We start from the raw sequence: 18,343 nt of genomic DNA, 5'->3' as shown, positions 1-18,343 counted from the left end.
GATGTAAAAAAAACATTTTTATATTTGTAAGAGTAAAATATGTTGTTATTATGTTAAATTATGTTTATTTTCCTCCCAGATAAAATGTACAAGATACAAAACAAAAAACAAATACAACCCAAAATATGAACTATAATGTGCAAATGAAAAGGAAAAAAAATAAGAAGAAGAAGGTTGGCAATTAGAAATACCAAATATCTCATCTTTGTGAAGCTCGTTTGGTTTCTTCTGTCAGTGTCTGATCTGTTCTGGAGAAAGTTCTTCTCATGTTTACACGGGTCGGTTCTGGAGACGGTTCTGTTTGAAATTCTGTTCTAAATTCTGTCTTCTTATTATCAATAACAATAAGTGACTTTTTTTAGAGTCACTCATTTCCTAAAGTTTTTGTGTTGATGTCATTTGTCGTTACACTCGCTCTGCTCTGACTCTCCCTCTCGTGCACAAACAGTAACGAGGTTTGCACACACGTGCACGCACGCGCTCAGCGCACGGCTCTGTGCTATTATGATCTCTGCGCAGTAACACGGTATTGATCTGACATCTGTGACCTGAAGAAAATAAAAATAAAAAAGAGGATTCGGGACACAATTTGATGAAGACAAATTAGCAGTGGGGAAACAAACAGAAAGAGAAACTCTTTTTTCCCTCAGTTATTGGGGGAGTGGTGTTACAAGAAGATGAAACCCGCAGATTAAAATTACAGATGTTAAACTCCTCACTACACACTTTCTCCCCTTTTCACAGACAAACATGGATATTTTTAAATCCAGGATTATACAATGAAAACTAAGATCTGATTGTGATCACAGATTTATGTAGGTTCCAGGAGCTGCGCATTTCTGCACAGGCGAGGAGAAGATTGATTGACAAGGTCTCCAGCCAATCAGGATGGAGAACAGGGTGCGCTGTTTAAAAAAAAAAAAAGCAGCAGCATGATCACACTGAGACCAGGTGACCTGTAATGTGGAAAGAGAAGACTGTATTCTGTTCTATTTGAGGGGGATTTGGGAGGATTCAGAGAGCGGTACGGTAGGGTGGAATAAAAAGTCACATTCTATGAGGGTCACGATCATGTGGCCAGATTGACAAAAAAAATAATAATGGGTCTCTGATAGTGTTTGGGGGCGATCCAAATCCGGAGGCGGGCCGGATCTGGCCCGCGGACCGTAGTTTGGGCACTCCTGCTGTATCTGATCCTGGTGTGTCAGTCAGTGATGCAGCACAGCAGCAGAAAGAGCAGCAGGAGCTTCAGTCCTGTTCAGAGCAGCAGCTTCCTGTCATCTTCACCTGTTGGAGCTTCTGCTGCTCTGATTGGCTGACTGTTGTCCTGAAGCCTGTCATCATTCTCCTCAGAGCTTCACTGAGAAGCTGCAGCTTCACAGGAAACTCTGACTAACTTTAGGACCAAACATCTGGAAGCAGCTGGACTGACTCCAACCCTCTACTGACCTCAGAGTCTGCAGTTTGGAGTCTGAACTCTCCACCAGATCCTGGAGCTGATGAACATCTGAAGACTGAAGGTTGTTCAACCTCAGATCCAGTTCTGTCAGGTGGGACGGGTTGGACTTCAGAGCTGCAGCCAGAGCATCACAGCTGATCTTTGACAAACTGCAGTCCCACAACCTGAATCCAGAAGAAAGAGTTTCACAGCATGATGGAAGATTTAGATGGTCACAGTTGGACAACATCTGACCTCAGAGTCTGCAGTCTGCAGTCTGGACTCTCCAGAAAACCACAAAGATGAACAACTCCTGAATCCTGCAGGTCTCTGTTTGCGCTCAGGTCCAGTTCTGTCAGATTGGACGGGTTTTTCTTCAGAGATGAGACCAGACCTACACAGCTGATATCTGACAAACTGCAGTTCTCCAACCTGAAATCAGACAGCAAAGTGTGTTCAGGAGCAGTATGAAGTCCATCAGGTGTGTTCAGGTACTGAATGTGCAGCTCAAAATCTCTGTGTATGAATGTGTCTGATAACAGTCAGACTGCAGAGTTCTGATGGTCCGGCTGTAAGTACCGACTGAGGTGGACTCTTCTGAACACAAGTCCACTGTCAGAAATGACTTCCTTCTGACTCCAACATGAAGCTTCAGTGGTCTGACATTCATGCCTGTGTCCTTTTCTCCTTTTCTTTCACTTTGTTAGAAAAGGACATGAGGTGAAGGAAATTCCTCAGACAGCTGCACTGATCTAAGGCTAAGCTGTCCGTCCCTTGGGTTGGCATCGTGACATACTTGCCCAGGTGGTACTTTGGAGTTGTATATGTCAATGACCCATGGGGCAAGTGGAACATTTTCTGCCTGTCGCAACTCAACGTCATTATATTAATGATCTCCTGCTATCTGCTGATTGGAGGTGGTGGAGTCTGGATATATCGGAACCTGCCGAAGCAGCTTACAGCAAAAGGCGGACGGAGAGTGCTTTGCAGTGGAAAACTAAGAGTCGTACAGACTCAAACTGAACGGATTGGAGAACATATCCTGTTTACATGCATGAATTGTATCAAAGTCCCTCTTAGGAATATGGAAACCAGCTTGAAGTGAGCTACAGTTTGACTTGGGAGAAACCATGAAAATTCACCAGGATTAGACTATTCCACCACAAGCAGTACCTGGACGTTCAGCGGGCAGGCAGAAAGCTGTGTCTGCCTGTGCCTAAACAATCGTTTCTAATTGAATGTTCCCAGGCCAAGGGCGCACGCCCAAACCGAAACAAATCTGCCAAAACTGTGATAAGCAGAGACGTTGCCTTGGAAACATACATTCCTTGTCTCCACGACCCTTTCTGTAGATTTCAATGCCTTGGTTACTCTTTTACTAGGCTCCCTCTGACTGGCTTTTAAACGATGTGCGATGACGCATTGCTACTGCAAGGCCGGACGTGTGGGGGTGTCGGGGCTCAACCAGTCATGACCTCCTCCGACCACCAGAGGGAGCCCTCACCAGAGTACTGACTGCATCTGGTCCCTTCCTCACTCAATGTCCCATAGTGCATCTGCCTGCCACTCCTGCCTTCACCAGCTGTTTCCCATTCAAGTTAATCACTAAACTGTATTTTACCCTGCTCTCCACTCTGGTCCATGAGAAGTCTTGATTTGTTACTCTTGTGCATTCAGTCCAAGCGGTTAGTCTCTGTTGTCTCTCTGTGTTTGACCTCTGCCTGTTTATCCTGCCTTCCTCCTTGCTCTGACCCTGGCCTGTTTCCTGACCCCGCCCTGGTTTATGTTTTACCTGCTCTACATCTTCATTAAACCTTATGCATATGGGTTCAAATGTCCCAGCCTCCTCATCACAGGGGGTCAATTTGTGTGGAACTTAGTATTTGTGGATCAATGTTGCGTAAATATTGATGTATTTTTGCTTGGACTTCAATCTATGCTTTTCCACTGCAACACAGATCAAAGATCCTTTATTTTTGATATCATATTCTACTCTCCCTCTTTCTTCCTGGGCGATTAGCGCCATCTGAATGGCACAGCTGCTGTCTCCCTCCCAAGCTGTTTTATTCAAATGAGAACTTTGAAGGCCGAAGTGGAGAAGGGTTCCATGTGAACAGCAACATGTCTTTGTATATGTGGCCCTAACATCACCAGTTTTCCCTAGTAGAATCAATCCATCCATCCAACTTACTTACTTCAGGGAGTTCAGTTCATTGACTGACCTCAGAGTCTGCAGTCTGCAGTCTAGACTCTCCAGAAATCCACACAGATGAAGAACTCCTGAATCCTGAAAATTTATGTTGCAGCTCAGGTCCAGTTCTGTCAGATTGGATGGGTTGGACTTCAGAGCTGTGACCAAAGCTTCACTGCTGATCTCTGACAAACTGCAGTTCCTTAACCTGAAAACAGACAGAAAAGTGTGTGAACTTGTGAAGTAGACCAGGTGTGTTCAGTTGTTAAATGTGCAGCTTATTGTGTCTATTTGAATCTGTCCATAACAGTCAGACTAAAGACTCTTCAAAGAATAAAAGTTGTTCAAGTTCTGGAAAATCCAGAAACTCTTTGAATCCAAACCTTTCAGCTTCAGTGAAGAACTACAAATGTAGAAATGAACCAACCAGCAGCTTCAATGTTCTGACCTCAGAGTCTGCAGTCTGCAGTTTGGACTCTCCAGTCCAGAACACAGAACCTTCAGGGATGAATCCTGGATCTTATTATAGCTCAGGACCAGTTCTGTCAGGTGGGACGGGTTGGACTTCAGAGCTGAGGCCACAATTTCATAGTCAGTCTCTGAGAGTCCACATGGTGATGGAATTCTGTGAAGAGACAGAAAGACAGAAACAGGTGATGATGAATTGAGGCTGTGATGAAGTTCCAGTTGGACATTTGTCTCTTCATCAGAGCTTCATCTTCATCATGAAACAGTCCTCCTCATCAGTCTCTCTCAGACCTTCATCTCTCTGAAGATCTGAACACTGATCTGATTTATCATCACAATCACTTCTGGACTCACCTGAACTTTCTGCAGTTCCTCACAGCTGGGATCAGTCTCCGTTTACCCTCATCTGATGTGTTGTACTGGTCCAGGTCCAGCTGATCCAGAATCTCCTCTGACATCTGCAGAGTGTAGGCCAGAGCTGAGCAGTGGATCTCTGAGAGTTTCTTCTCTGATTTTTTCTCTGACTTCAGGAACTCTTGGATCTCCTGATGAACTGAGAGATCCTTCATCTCCATCAGACAGTGATAGATGTTGATGCTTCTGTCAGGAGAGACTCCTTCACTGCTGATCTCCTTCAGGTTGTTGATGGCTCTCTGGATGGTTTCTGGATTCTTCTCTGTTTGACCCAGCAGACCTCCTAAGAGTCTCTGGTTGGACTCCACAGAGAGACCATGAAGGAAGCGAACAAGCAGGTCCAGGTGTCCAGTTTGACTCTGCAGGGATTTCTCCATGACTCTACTCAGAAACTCATCCAGGGATGGGTTCTCCACGTTGTTCTTCAGGAAGTCCTCAATGACCTCTACCTTCCTGTTGGAGTAACAGTGGAACACGTAGACTGCAGCCAGAAACTCCTGAACGCTCAGATGAACAAAGCTGTAGACCGGTTTCTGGAAGATCTCACACTCTCTTCTGAAGATCTCAGTACAAACTCCAGAGTACACTGAGGCCTCTGTGACATCCAGACCACACTGCTGCAGGTCTTCTTGGTAGAACATGATGTTTCCTTTCTCCAGATGTTTAAATGCCAGCCTCCCCAGCTTCAGAAGAACTTCCCTGTCAGTCTCTGTCAGCTCTTGTGGACTTGTCTGATGTTCCTGCTGGTACTTGTTCTTCTTCCTCTTTGTCTGGACCATCAGGAAGTGTGAGTACATGTCAGTCAGGGTGGTGGGCAGCTCTCCTCTCTGCTCTGTGGTCAGCATGTTCTCCAGAACCACAGCAGTGATCCAGCAGAAGACTGGAACTTCACACATGATGTAGAGGGACATGGAGCCCTTGATGTGGGAGATGATTCTGCTGGACAGCTCTTCATCTGGGAATCTCCTCCTGAAGTACTCCTCCTTCTGAGCATCATTGAAGCCTCGTACTTCTGTCAGTCTGTCCACACATGAAGGAGGGATCTGATTGGCTGCTGCAGGTCTGGAAGTGATCCAGACCAGAGCTGAGGGAAGCAGACGTCCCTGGATGAGGTTAGTGAGCAGCACGTTGACTGAGGACTTCTGGGTGACATCAGACACCACCTGACTGTTGTTGAAGTCCAGAGAAAGTCTGCTTTCATCCAGACCATCAAAGATGAACAGAAGTTTGCAGACAGACAGCTGTTCTGCTGGGATCTTCTGGAGTGTTGGATGGAAAAGCTGGATCAGAGTGAGAAGACTGTGCTGCTCATCTCTGATCAAGTTCATCTCCCTGAAGGAAAGAGGAACCACAGCACTGATGTCTTGGTTCTCCAAGCCCTCGGCCCAGTCCAGAGTGAACTTCTGCACTGAGAAGCTTTTTCCAGCTCCAGCAACTCCGCTGGTCAGAACCACTCTGATGGATCTGTGTTGGTCAGGGAAGACTTTGAAGATGTCTGGGTTCTTGATTGCAGTGTCATGGAGCTTGTTGGTCTTGGTGGTTGTCTCCAGCTGCATCACCTCATGTTGGGTGTTAGTCTCTGGTCTCAGGTCCTCTGTGATGTAGAGCTCAGTGTAGACCTCGTTGAGGAGCGTTTCTCTTCCTGCTTCTTCAGTTCCTTCAGACACATGTTCACTTCTGCTCCTCAGACTGATCTGATGTTCTCCAAAAATCTCCTGCAGACCAACATCTGCTGAAAGAGCAGAGAAGAAAGCTCCTTCATGAGTGTTCAACACAACCCCAGCAGATGTTTCCAGAAGAATCCATCAGCAGATGATCAGGCTCTGACTCACCAGCTCTGGGTCTTTCTGCAGACTGGGGTCCGCTCCTCTTCTTCTCTCCAAGGACACTAAGGAGAAACAGATTGAAGAAGATCTCATTTGGATCCAAACAGAAAATATGTCAGACTTGAGATCATTTCTGATGTCCAGAGAGCTTAACTCTGCTTTGTTCACCAGCCTCACACTCCTGGACAGAGTCACAAAACAACAGGACACAAGGATTTTATTCATGGACTTCTCATCTGCTTTTAACACTGTAAACAATAATACACTACTGGAACATCTTTCTTCACTGCAGGTTCATCAAACACTGATTTTATGGATCAGAGAGTTTTTATCTGACAGGCCTCAGAATGTGGTGATGAACAATGTTAGGTCCAGCCAAGTGATTTTAAAAACGGGACTTCCCCAGGGCTGTGTATTGTCTCCAATTCTTTTATCTCCTGTGACACAGAAGGCCTGACCCTCCTGAAGTATGCAGATGATATGGCCCTTGTAGCACACGTGACAGACTCCCATGCCCTGGAAAAATACCAACAGCAGGTCAACACTCTGGTCTGCATGTTCACGCAGAACTCCCTGGAGCTGAACATCTCCAAAACAAAGGAGCTGTGCTGCAGAGGCAGAAGGCAGAACAGCCCAGAGGATCTTCTCCAACCCCTCATGATCCAGGGCCAGCAGGTGGAGCAGGTAGACTCTTTTAAATACCTGGGGACAATAATGGACTGTAGCTTGTCTTTCAAACACCATCTCCCTGAATGTGGATGCTATTTTTAAAAAAGCACAGCAACGCCTCCACCTTCTGAGGAAATTAAGATTTTTTAACATCAATAAGGACATTTTATCAATGGTGTACATTTCACTGGTGGAGTCCATCCTCACATTCAACATCGCTTCCTGGTTCAACTTTCTCACCCTTAAACAAAAAAACACTCTGTCTAAAATAATCAATCAGGCCTCCAAAATCACTCAAACAGCTCAATCTCCTCTCAGTGACCTGTACAGGTGAGCAGTGATGAGGAAAGCCACCTCCACCACTGAGGACACTACCCACCCTCTCCATCACTCTTTCTCCATGCTGTCATCAGGCAGGAGATACAGAACACCGTTGGCCAGGACAAACATTCACAAAGAATCCTTTATCCCCAATGCAGTCACTCTGCTTAACTTTCAATAGCACTTACGTAAATTGTATGTATGTGGATGGTGAATTATGTGATTTTTAGGATCTCTATTACTTCTGATTTTTGATATATTTATTCATTTTTTAGCTTTAACACACATGGACTGGATGAATGAACTCCCACAAACCCTTGAGCTCCCTAAAGAGGTTGTAGAGCTCGTCCACTGTTTTGTAACCAGGCGAGAAACCTCACTGTTGTTTCTGGATCTGAGGTTCGACGATCGGCCGAACTCTCCTAAGTACTCCTGAAAAGGGGATCCACCACCACAGTCTGCCAGTCCAGTGGTACGGTTCCTGTCTGCCACGCAATGCTGCAGAGACGTGTCAACCAAGTCACTCCCTCAGCATCCAGAGACTTGAGGTACTCGGGTGAACCTCATCCTACCCCGGAGCCTTGCCACAGACTACCTCCCTGACTTCAGAGCTCCAGTGATGGAAAGCTCCACACCTAAGTCTTCAATCTCTGCTTCCTCAAGAAGAGGCTTGTCAGCAAGGTTGAGGAAATCCTCAAAGCCAGCCAGACTTGGTAGGACTCCTTCAGCTTGTCGGCATTCCTTCCTTCTGGTGTCCACCTCTGGGTTCAGGGATTGCCACCAGGAACCAGAGCTTTCAACCACAGATCTGAACAGCAGCAGAACATGGTCCACTTGGGCTGAATGTCACCAGCTTCCTTTGGTATCTGTTCAAAGCTCTCCCAGATGTGGGATTTTGGGGGATCAGCCAGTCATTCCCAGTAGTAAATGATTGATCATCTGAATTCTTATCCAGGCTCCTTTAACTCTGACAAACACTTACTGTTTCACTCCTGACCGGATGTCAGGATGTCTGGCTCTGAAGTCAGGAACCCAATCCTTTGATGCGTCACTCTTGAAGGATACACAACTGGATCCAGATCCAGGTCTCGTTTGGATCCTGTTGGAAAAGCATTTGCTTTCATAAAAACATCTTTTTTTTCTGTTCTGAAGTTCTTTAGATTATCTTCCATGTTGAACTATTGAACTCAGATCATAACCATAGACTGTATATAAAATAACTGGACGAAGCAAGCCCCCCTACTTCCGTGTTCCATATAGGAAGTACCACTGGGTTGCAAAAAGGCCAAAGTCCCATTGACTTACATTGAGAAACAGACAGTTATTTCTCAGTCATTTTATATGTCAGAATAATCATTCTTCCTCTGCTGCTTTCTGCTTAACTTCTTTTTTCTAATCCTAATTTTTTTTCAAAGATTTTTTTCCATTATCACAAGTTATTAGAGTTATAAATTGACCAATCAGATGGCTCAATAAGCGTTTGTGGGTCTGACGTCGACCGTCTGGGGGGTTTGAGTGACAGGTGACGGGTAGCCAATGGGAGCAGACTTCATCAATGGCTCCGTCAAAAGACCTTTAACACCTACTTTACAATTCAACAATGTACCAATCATTGTCCTACTGTTGTTTTCCTCAATGGAATGTACCGATGCAGCAGTTTAAAACAACAAGAGACCCATGCTCTCCACATTTTTAGATGAGGATTTACTCTGTAGAAATAGATTTCACTCTGAGGTTATGTGCTTTGGACTTTTTTCTTTGTTTAATGTTCATTTTTCACTTTTCACTCGTATTTTCAAACAGAAAAAAGATCCAGCTGTTCACTTGTTAGGATGGTTATTTATTTTAAATACCGCTGAACGCGCTTCTCACGTGCATCTGATCAGACTGTAAACCTGCATGTGAAGTAACGCTGCGGCTCGCGCGAGGGGGCCGCGCGCAGTTCGGGCACGGCGTCACCCAAATGCTCCTTTTATCTCGACAAAAAGGAATAAATGTAAGTAAATCCAAAAGGACCGCTGACAGAATCAAATGTTGGAATGGTTCTCCCTCAAAGGCTTCAACAATGACTTGTACAATTCTCTCGAGGCGACGACGATGAAGTTGGCTTCCGATTCACAGCGAGAGCGTTCCACTGTATTTTTCGAACTCAGACCACCTAAAAACAGGTCCTGTTCGGAAAATTCGGAAGCCAGCTTCACGGTCGTCTCAAGCCAGCGTTTACATCCGCGGTCCCATGGTAAAGGCGTGGAAAGAGGCAGACGGTTGCAATAATCTCACTCCTGATTGGCGACAGTACTTCCTGTAGATTCGATGACTCAGCTATGACTCAGACCAATCGCTGGAGATTGTTTGCAAATGGCGGTATCCATTTCAGGAATTGACGGTGAAAGCGGCGGCCTACTTTCGCGAGGAGAGGAAGTAATGCATTTCCAATGGGGGACCTCAGTGCTCGCTTTGTCCATTAATTTTTACAGTCTATGATCATAACAGACTAATCTGCAGTGAGAGAGGCTGTGTAAACGCCCCCTACTGACAACTACGTGAAACTACAGGGAGTTATTTCAGTTTAATCACATGAATCTAACAAACACTTACCATTTCACTCCTGACCGGATGTCAGGATGTCTGGCTCTAAAGTCAGGAACCCAATCCTTTGATGCGTCACTCTTGAAGGATACACAACTGGATCCAGATCCAGATCTCTTTTGGATCCTGTTGGAAAATCATTTGCTTTCATAAAAACATATTTCTTCTGCTCTGAGGTTCATCAGATTATCTTCCATGTTGATCATGAACAGACTGATCTGCAGTGACACACTGTTTGTTATAGCGCCCTCTTATGACAACTGTGTGACACTGCAGGGAGTTCTTTCAGTTGAATCATAGCATGAATCAGACAAACACTTACTGTTTCTCTCCTGAACGGATGACTTTGAAGACTGGAGGTGAATCCTTTGATGCATTACTCATTTTGGACCCCCAGCTGGATCCAGATCCAGATCCAGGTTGGTTCCTGTGAAGAATGAGGGTTGCTGGTGTGAGTGCTGAGCTGAGTCATGGACAGCTGGAGATGTTCATCTCACCTCTGAGCTTTTTCTTTTCTTCTGGAGTTCATCTTGAAACTGCTTTGACCTCTCAGCTGGGTGAAAGGTCATCGTCGATCCTTTAGGATTTATATTTGGTCCCAGAATGCCCCGTTATATCCGTGTCCATAAAACGCCCAATATTTGACCTGGGTCTCTCTGATCATGAAGGTCATTTGGAGCTGCAGTTCCTGCAGACAGAAGAGCAAAGTTACATTTGTTCTCGCTCCATCCAGCAGCCGAGCAAACAGCTGAAAGCTTCTTGGGTTGGACAGGTTTGCTGTTCCGTGTCTCTATTTAAGCCAAACTTTATTTAAACATATTATTTTATTTTTATTAAAGTTTATCTGGCACATATAATCATAAACATATAAATTAGCACTTATATATACAGTTCATGACAACATCACATAGTATATAACTCTGTAAAGAACCCCACCCCTACGATGCTTGAATTCTCTTTTTGTTACTGGTATCACCATGAGAACATAATTATCATCCAAGTCGTCTTCTTGTTCCTTGGTTACCAATCCTGTTGTCTCGCTGAACCTCACTGAGTCCTTCAGTTAGCTCAAGTATCGGCTTTAGTGCGTTCTTCATGACTCTGTCAGCTCTCTCTCTCTGCAGTTATGTTTGCATTAAATTCAGTTTTGAGATGTTTCAAGTCGGTTCTTACTGCGAGGAGCAGCCGGCGTGTCTGTCGGAGTCGACCTGAAGTCCTTCAGCATAACAGAAGAAGTAGAGAAGAGCTATGGAGCAGTACAATCTATGTAATGATTAAGGAATTCCTTTGTTTTTAATTTCTAACAGACTTTTGGCATTTTTATTATTTTCAGGAGTCTGAGGTGGAATTTAATAACAATGTACTGTCTATTGTTACTCCAACAAATTGTTTACATTTTGAATGTTCATATCGTCTGTTTTCATTGACAGATCTGGATGTTACCTGAGTACCAGATATTAATGCTTTTATCTCGTTTAGGTTTGATGATATCTTATCACGTCTTAACTCAGTAAAAAGTGTTGTAGCTGACGTTGATACAGACGTTCAGATCTTTAGTCATCTGGTTTTGTTTACTTTGGTTTGTAACACTTGATCCCAGTCTGAATACAGACCAGATGTAAGTTTCAGGACTCGGTCTGGACCAAGTAAAGTGGACTTGGTCTGAACCGATGGACTATTCCAGTCTGAATACATCCTTACAGCTCAGAGCGACTTACAGACCAGAGAGTACGGTAGTCGGGGGAGCAGAGACTACAGGAGAACAGTGGAGATGAGATCATCAGAAGGACTACAACTGTGTGTTTGTGCAGCTGAGAACCTGCATCAGCACAGAGTTTCTGGAGGAAGGAACGGACTTTCTCTGACCCAACATGAAAACGTTCAGTCGCCATGTTCTCAGGATGCAGTGATCCGATAGTCTGCTGCTCTTCCCTCACGGATCAGGAACAACAGCTTCATCGTGTCAGCAGGAAACAACATTTTCTCAAAGACTCACCGTCACAGAAGAAGAAAACGGAGGAAACTCCGACGTCTGTCTGCTGGAGAGACTCTGATGTCTGTGAGTTTGAGAGCAGACCTCCTCCCTCTGTGTGTGTGTGTCACAGTCAATGCTGTGTGAGTCCGTGTGTATGAGTCGGGGTGTGTCTATGTGTGTGTCTATGCTGTGTGTGTCTATGTGTGTGTCTATGCTGGCTGCTGCTCTTTCTCTCCATTTACAAGAAATCACGTGACTGCTGCTGCAACGGTCAGCAGCTGCTGGGTCCTAAAGAGACCCTGACTGCATTCCTGTTGTTGACCGTTCTATTAGAGCTGGACACATCATCCCCTCCCCCCAGGCTTTCAGAAAGCTGCTTTCACTGTAAGGGGTGTGGCTTTCAACAAGGTCAGTCCTGATTAGTGAGAACTGTTGTCATAGAAACGTTGTCTCAGAACAATCACAGCTTCGTCATCTGGAGCCAAAATGAATAGATCTGAAAAACTGCCGACTGAACTGACTTCATTTGGTTGGAACTGGTCCAGTTTTCTCTATGGGTGATGTCACAGACGCTTCGTCTATCTCTATATATGTCTACGATTTCAGCTTAAATGTGCACATATTAGGGTTAATGTTCATGTTTCAGGAATAATGTTCATGTTTCAGGGTTAATGTTCATGTTTCAGGAATAATGTTCATGTTTCAGGGTTAATGTTCATGTTTCAGGAATAATGTTCATGTTTTAGGGTTAATGTTCATGTTTCAGGGTTAATGTTCATGTTTTAGGGTTAATGTTCATGTTTTAGGGTTAATGTTCATGTTTCAGGGTTAATGTTCATGTTTCAGGGTTAATGTTTATGTTTCAGAGTTAATGTTCATGTTTCAGGAATAATGTTCATGTTTTAGGGTTAATGTTCATGTTTCAGGAATAATGTTCATGTTTTAGGGTTAATGTTCATGTTTCAGGAATAATGTTCACGTTTCAGGGTTAATGTTCATGTATCTGGGTTTCCTTCTCGGCACGTTTCCGGGTTGTTCTGAGTTTTCGTCCCCATTGATCCCGTTTGCTGAATCTTGAGTCTGCAGAGAAGAATGATGAACTCCAGACTGTTGTGGTGACTTCTGGTACTGGTTCTTCTCACAGACTTATTATGTCCACACCACCATGAGAAAAGCTCTCAGTGATGCTACCCAGAATGCACCACTGTTAATGTTTGAACATGTTTCTGATCTCAGGAGGAAGAACATGGTTCCTGTCAAGAGTTTGTGAAACACTAAACTATTTGACGTGATTTTACACCCTTAAGAAAATGTCTTGATATGAAGATGGCCAAAATGGCTAAAAGTTCCCGCCATTTTAGTCATTTAGTCATTAAGACCGTTAGAGTATTTGTCACACTACATTTTAATATATTTTTGTATTAAGGCACATTAATAAAAAAAGAGTCAGAGACTCTCAGTTAGAAAGACTTTATTAATTACGCTCACAGAACGTGTTTGTGACACGCTACACGTTAGCCACGTTAGCGTAATCACAATACCTCCTTAGTAACTCATAAAAACAAACTGTTACCGCTTAAGCAAACGTTACTGCTGATTTCCTACAGAAGCCGCGTAATCCCAGCTAAACATGTTAGCCATGTTAGCATATTTACAATAACTCCCAACCTCACACACACTCAGTCTGACATGCTACATGCTAGTCGTGTTAGCGTATTTACAATAACTGTAGTCATAAAAAAACAGATTGACATCAGTAAACAGAACCAGAAATCATCAACCAACGACGCTCAGAAGTCTAAAACTTAATCTTGTTTCTTGACAATAATTATTGTTTTGAAGTGAAAAATAAGATAATTAGAGCTTTAGTCCCAGCTGTCCTTACAGGTGGATACAGGCCGTCTGCAGGTGAAAAGGTCACAGACCGCTCAGTGAACCGTAGAGAGAAAATGTTTATCTATGGGTATGCTGCGGGTGACATGTGGTACAGATGTTTCACTATTTAACCCCACTAAATCTCATTGCTGCTGATCACGTGATACACCTGTTAGAGATCAGACGTCTGTTGCTGCTGAGTTCAGCGGCTCCATCTACAGCCTGGATTCAGTCAAACCAGGACGTCTGGACTCTGAAGAAGCTGCAGACTTCAAAGGTCCAGTAAATGTTTTATCCCCATGAGCGACCTTCGTCTCAAACAAACCCCGCCCCCTGCAGGACCTTTTCCTGCTGCTTTGACTCCGAGCATCAGGAGCGGAGAGCGTCCTCAGGTTCTTCTCTGGGTCTGAACTTCAGGAAGGTCCCGTCTGCAGACCTCAGTCCAGACAAATGACCCGGTCGGAGCGGCTCAGGACCTCTCTGGTCGGGTTCCCACCCCTCCCACACAGGAAACCTCCAGGGAGAACGGGCCTTCAGGCCTGAGTGAAGCCCTCCCTCTGGAGGAAGCGGACGGCGTCACCAAATCCCTCCTCCCACAGGAAGTGCATGGTGCTGGTGGGCGGCGGGAAGAGGGCCCGGATCAGACGTCTCACATTCTCCAGAGACAGCTGCAGCAGAAGAAGAAGAAGAAGACATCAAACACAGAAGAAGACATCAAACGCAGAAGAAGAAAACATCAAACGCAGAAGAAGAAGAGGATATAAAAGGGAGAAGAAGAAGACATCAAACGCAGAAGAAGAAGAGGATATAAAAGGGAGAAGAAGAAGACTTCAAACGCAGAAGAAGAAGACATCAAACGCAGAAGAAGACATCAAACACAGAAGAAGAAGAGGATATAAAAGGGAGAAGAAGAAGACATCAAACGCAGAAGAAGACATCCAACGCAGAAGAAGAAGAGGATATAAAAGGGAGAAGAAGACATCAAACACAGAAGAAGACATCAAACACAGAAGAAGACATCAAACACAGAAGAAGAAGACATCAAACACAGAAGAAGACATCAAACACAGAAGAAGAAGTCCACATCCGCTGGTTTCTGTCCAGTCTGAAGCATATCAGGCTCTGTGGAACCTCGTTCGGTGTGTTTTTACCGAGCGGCATGCTTCAGGTTACCCCAGGATCTTGGCTCCACCCACCATGATGTTCATGTTGGCGAGTCTGAGCTGCACGTCGAGGAGCCCCCTGTGGGCGGGGCATACGTCCTGGGGGCCGGCAAAAGGAGACACGGTGATGGTCCGTCCCTCGGGCAGGATGGGGAGGCTGTCGGTGAATCCTCCATCCATCCATCTCTGAAGACAGCAGACCAGAGATCAGGAGATGCTGGAGCACACGCTCTGGTGTCAGCACGAGGAACCGTCCAATCCTGATCGAGTAAAGTCATGGGCGGAGCCTCGTGCACCATCACTGCCAACATTCTCACCATCAATCACAGAAGAGTTCACTCACACATGCTGGACAGCTCTATAGTTCTGTTGTAGCAGGAGCTGTTGTAGCACTGCTAGCATGCTAAGCTAGCGTCTCTCCAGTGTGAAAGCTTCCTCTCTCACCTGTCCTCTGAACTCCACGGGTTTGAGTCCGGCGTAGACCGGGACGAAGCTGCTGGCCAGCAGAACCTTGAGGAGTTCAGAAAGACGCGGCGTGAAAGCGTCGTCTGCCCGAGTCGGCGGAGCGGACGCGGAGGTTAGCGGTCACCTTTATGAGCTCCTCTCTGGAGCCGAACGAGGACACGGTGTGATTCCTGCCGCTCTGGAAGTGCGTGATGGACACGAACAGACGGTCGGAGGCCAGACGGTGAGCGTCAGCGGGCAGAACCTCCTCCACGCCCTCCCTGAACCCAGATTTAACAGATGGAAACCTTCAGTTCATCAGACCACCACTAGGGGGAGTCCATGACAGAAACGAACGTCAGGTTAGATTTGATACAGAGGACGACGATTTTACCCATAATTCAAAGGGATATTCCATTCTAGACTCCAGTAACACAAGTCTTAGATGTTCCTGAACTACGACTGCTGTAGTCCTAAAGATGATTATTAACACAGAAAAAGGTTTATTCAAAAGTTACAAAAAGATAAAATAAAATCTCAAATATTTATATCAAAACATACAAAAAATAAAACAAAACACACAAAAATAAGAACAAAAACACATTGCTTTAATAAACAAAAAAAATCTAAAATGAAAAATATTAAAAATGTTTCCCTAAAAAATGAGAACAAAGATCATTTTTTAAGCAATATGCTTCCGTTATTTAAAAAATCTTTTTAAAAACAAAATCTATTGAGTTTTAAATGTTCTTTTTTATGGTTCCATGAATCAAATGAATAGAAAAGATTTTTAATTAACTTTATAATCAAGTTGTGACAGAAAAGTGTAAAAAGATAATTATATTGAGTCATTAAGTCCATAAGCTGTTTTCAAAATGAATGGAGAGCATTTAAATATGGAACTAAAAAACTACTTTAAATCGAAGAGATTGAATTAAAACTTTTATTTAAATGACAAAGTTTAGAATTCTAAATTGTAAATTGAATTATTCATTAATGATTGAACTTTGGGTTAGAGGAACTCTAATGTTTCCCTTTCCATTTGTGGGCGCCAACAGCTGGGTGGACACTGGACTCTGATTGGCTAAAGGGAGTCCAATGAGGACCGGTTCTGATCCTGGACGTCGTTGGGCGCCGTCAGACCCGGGTGAGGGCCGACCTCACCTGGAACCAACAGGTGACACGTCATACTGAAGCGGAGCGGTCGGTTACCGTAGCTCCAGCATGAAGTCGTATCCCGGCGTGACGGCTCCAAACCGCCGCCGCCTCACGCTTTCAGCAAAGCGGAGCGTGAAGTCTTTACAGACCTGGAAGGAGAAGACGAGGTCATGAAGGACCCTCACCTGGACCGTGTTCCTCGGGAGACCACACAGAGACTCCTCCCATCTCCTTTGGCTCTACAAGCCCCGCCCCCTCACCTCCAGCTTGTCAGGGGCGGTGACCATGGCGGCAGCCACCAGCGCCCCCGCAGACGCCCCAGCACAGGCTCGCAGGGACCCCAGCAGCCTGTCCCCGTGCCGGAGGAGGGCCCCTGCCGCGCCCAGGTGGTACATCCCCATGAAGCCGCAGGCGGCGAAGGACAGGTTGAGGAGGGTCATGATGATTCTGACCCGTTTCTGAGCAGTCACGTGGTACATTCATGCCACGCGCGTCACTGTCAGCCTCAAAAACACCTCAAACACGCACGTTCTTACCATAGACTGTATATAAGAATAGGTTCTTCAGCCATCCACTTTCCTGACCGCTTTGTCCCTTTCGGGGTCACGGGGTGCCGGAGCCTGTCCCGGCTACTGAAGGGCGAAGGCGGGGTACACCCTGGACAGGTCGCCAGTCTGTCGCAGGGCAGAATAGGTTCTTACCCTACAAAACCACGTCCGTCTGCAGACATGCGCAGTGAGCCCAGCTCTGTCCAAACACCGGATGTTAGCAAGCCTGTCTTCCGTTGGGATTTTCAAAATACGATTAAAATCTTTTTTTAAAACAAATATACAGTTTAGTTATTTAAAAACACGCAGCAAACAGACCAGCTGACGTCTCAGAAATAAACAGGAAGAAAAAGCTCCTCCTCCTCGACGCGGAAACACTCAAAGATCCACGAAAACAGCGACACCCCACTCTGTCCAGGGAAAATAAATAAATAAATAAAAAAGGCTCAGAATAGTGAGAAAAAAACAGTCACGTGTGAGAGTATTTACACTATCGTGTAGTAACGACACAAAATATATAAAGTTTAGTTATTTAAAAAAGGCGCAGCAAACAGAACAGCTCACGTCTCAGAAATAAACAGGAAGAAAAAGCTCAAAGATCCAAAAAAACAGCGACCTCCCACTCTGGAAAAAAATAAGGCACAGAATGCTAAGAAAAAAAATGTCGGAGAATATTTACGCTACCAAGTAGTAAAGACGCTTTAAAATATATATCCTGGTATGATCAGAATCAATGTTTTAATTTATTAGTTAAAAAGGTTGAACTTTGGAATCAGTTTAGCTAAAAATGCAGCAGCGAGGACGACAGTTTACCTGAACCAGGTGTTCATCGTTATTTTCACTTCAGAGGGTTTGTTTCTGATGTGATACATAGTCTACATAATACAAAGTCTTCTAATATATATATATAAATAGTTAAAGTCTTAAGTAGATTGACCTGAATCACTGATGTTTGCTCCGCCCACCTAAAAAAGGTAGAATTGAGGAATGGGCAGTGGTTGAGAAACGTTTGTTTGTAGAGTAAAGATGCGTTTTAATGTCGTTGCTTTTGGTTCTACAGACTGGAACCGTAAAGAACTGGACCATGGGCCCGTCACAGCTGAACTGTGTGGTTAGCATGTCCTCCTGGTTCATGGTGGGTTTTCTCCTCCAGTCCACCAACCTTGTTTCCTCAGCTGCAGTACACCGAAGCAGCCACACGGTGGTGCTGCAGACACAGGAATGAAGTCTTACAGAGCAGAACTAACCTGTAAAAAGAAGATTA

At 44.8% G+C, this 18,343-nt stretch overlaps 2 protein-coding genes and 1 long non-coding RNA gene across 11 annotated transcripts in view; 1 reads left to right on the top strand and 2 right to left on the bottom strand.

Moving 5' to 3' along the window:
* LOC112140212 (NACHT, LRR and PYD domains-containing protein 12) overlaps window positions 1-12,062 on the bottom strand; it is a 13,652-nt gene extending 1,590 nt beyond the window's left edge. The window contains exons 1-11 of one of the 8 annotated variants that reach the window (XR_004949450.1): window positions 11,913-12,055; window positions 10,414-10,604; window positions 10,239-10,343; window positions 9,926-10,042; window positions 8,310-8,426; window positions 6,344-6,399; window positions 4,452-6,267; window positions 4,078-4,254; window positions 3,661-3,837; window positions 1,694-1,870; window positions 1,450-1,623 (exon numbers count right to left, since the gene is read on the bottom strand). Coding sequence is in view for 7 of the 8 variants with exons in the window: in XM_036216230.1 (XP_036072123.1) it covers window positions 1,450-1,623; window positions 1,694-1,870; window positions 3,661-3,837; window positions 4,078-4,254; window positions 4,452-6,267; window positions 6,344-6,399; window positions 8,310-8,426; window positions 9,926-10,042; window positions 10,239-10,343; window positions 10,414-10,445 (2,948 nt within the window). In the remaining variant the exon portion in view is untranslated. Of the gene's footprint in view, window positions 1-1,449; window positions 1,624-1,693; window positions 1,871-3,660; window positions 3,838-4,077; window positions 4,255-4,451; window positions 6,268-6,343; window positions 6,400-8,309; window positions 8,427-9,925; window positions 10,043-10,238; window positions 10,344-10,413; window positions 10,605-11,912 lie in introns of all 8 variants that reach the window. The other 7 variants (XM_036216230.1, XM_024263113.2, XM_024263114.1 and 4 more) reach the window with 7 other exon arrangements.
* A 1,283-nt stretch (window positions 12,063-13,345) lies between these two features.
* On the bottom strand, window positions 13,346-17,173 carry pnpla4 (patatin-like phospholipase domain containing 4). 2 transcript variants are annotated; one of them, XM_024263131.2, is made up of 6 exons: window positions 16,792-17,160; window positions 16,586-16,680; window positions 15,519-15,654; window positions 15,374-15,439; window positions 14,963-15,115; window positions 13,346-14,434 (listed from the first exon to the last, which is right to left on the bottom strand). In XM_024263131.2, the coding sequence occupies exons 1-6, from the start codon at window positions 17,008-17,010 to the stop codon at window positions 14,300-14,302; spliced, it is 804 nt and encodes a 267-aa protein (XP_024118899.1). In that variant the 5' UTR covers window positions 17,011-17,160; the 3' UTR covers window positions 13,346-14,299. The 2 variants fall into 2 exon arrangements, with proteins under 2 accessions (XP_024118899.1, XP_024118900.1); XM_024263132.2 differs by having other exon boundaries at window positions 14,298-14,434; window positions 14,918-15,115; window positions 16,792-17,173.
* LOC118599916 lies at window positions 16,973-17,354 on the top strand. Its single transcript, XR_004949454.1, has 2 exons — window positions 16,973-17,089; window positions 17,225-17,354. It is a non-coding gene; the product is annotated as an uncharacterized LOC118599916 (long non-coding RNA).
* Window positions 17,355-18,343: the final 989 nt, after the last annotated feature.

The sequence above is a fragment of the Oryzias melastigma genome, linkage group LG2 (assembly GCF_002922805.2).
Source record: "Oryzias melastigma strain HK-1 linkage group LG2, ASM292280v2, whole genome shotgun sequence".
Lineage (NCBI taxonomy): Eukaryota > Metazoa > Chordata > Actinopteri > Beloniformes > Adrianichthyidae > Oryzias > Oryzias melastigma.
This window is presented reverse-complemented; position numbering and strand designations above follow the sequence as displayed.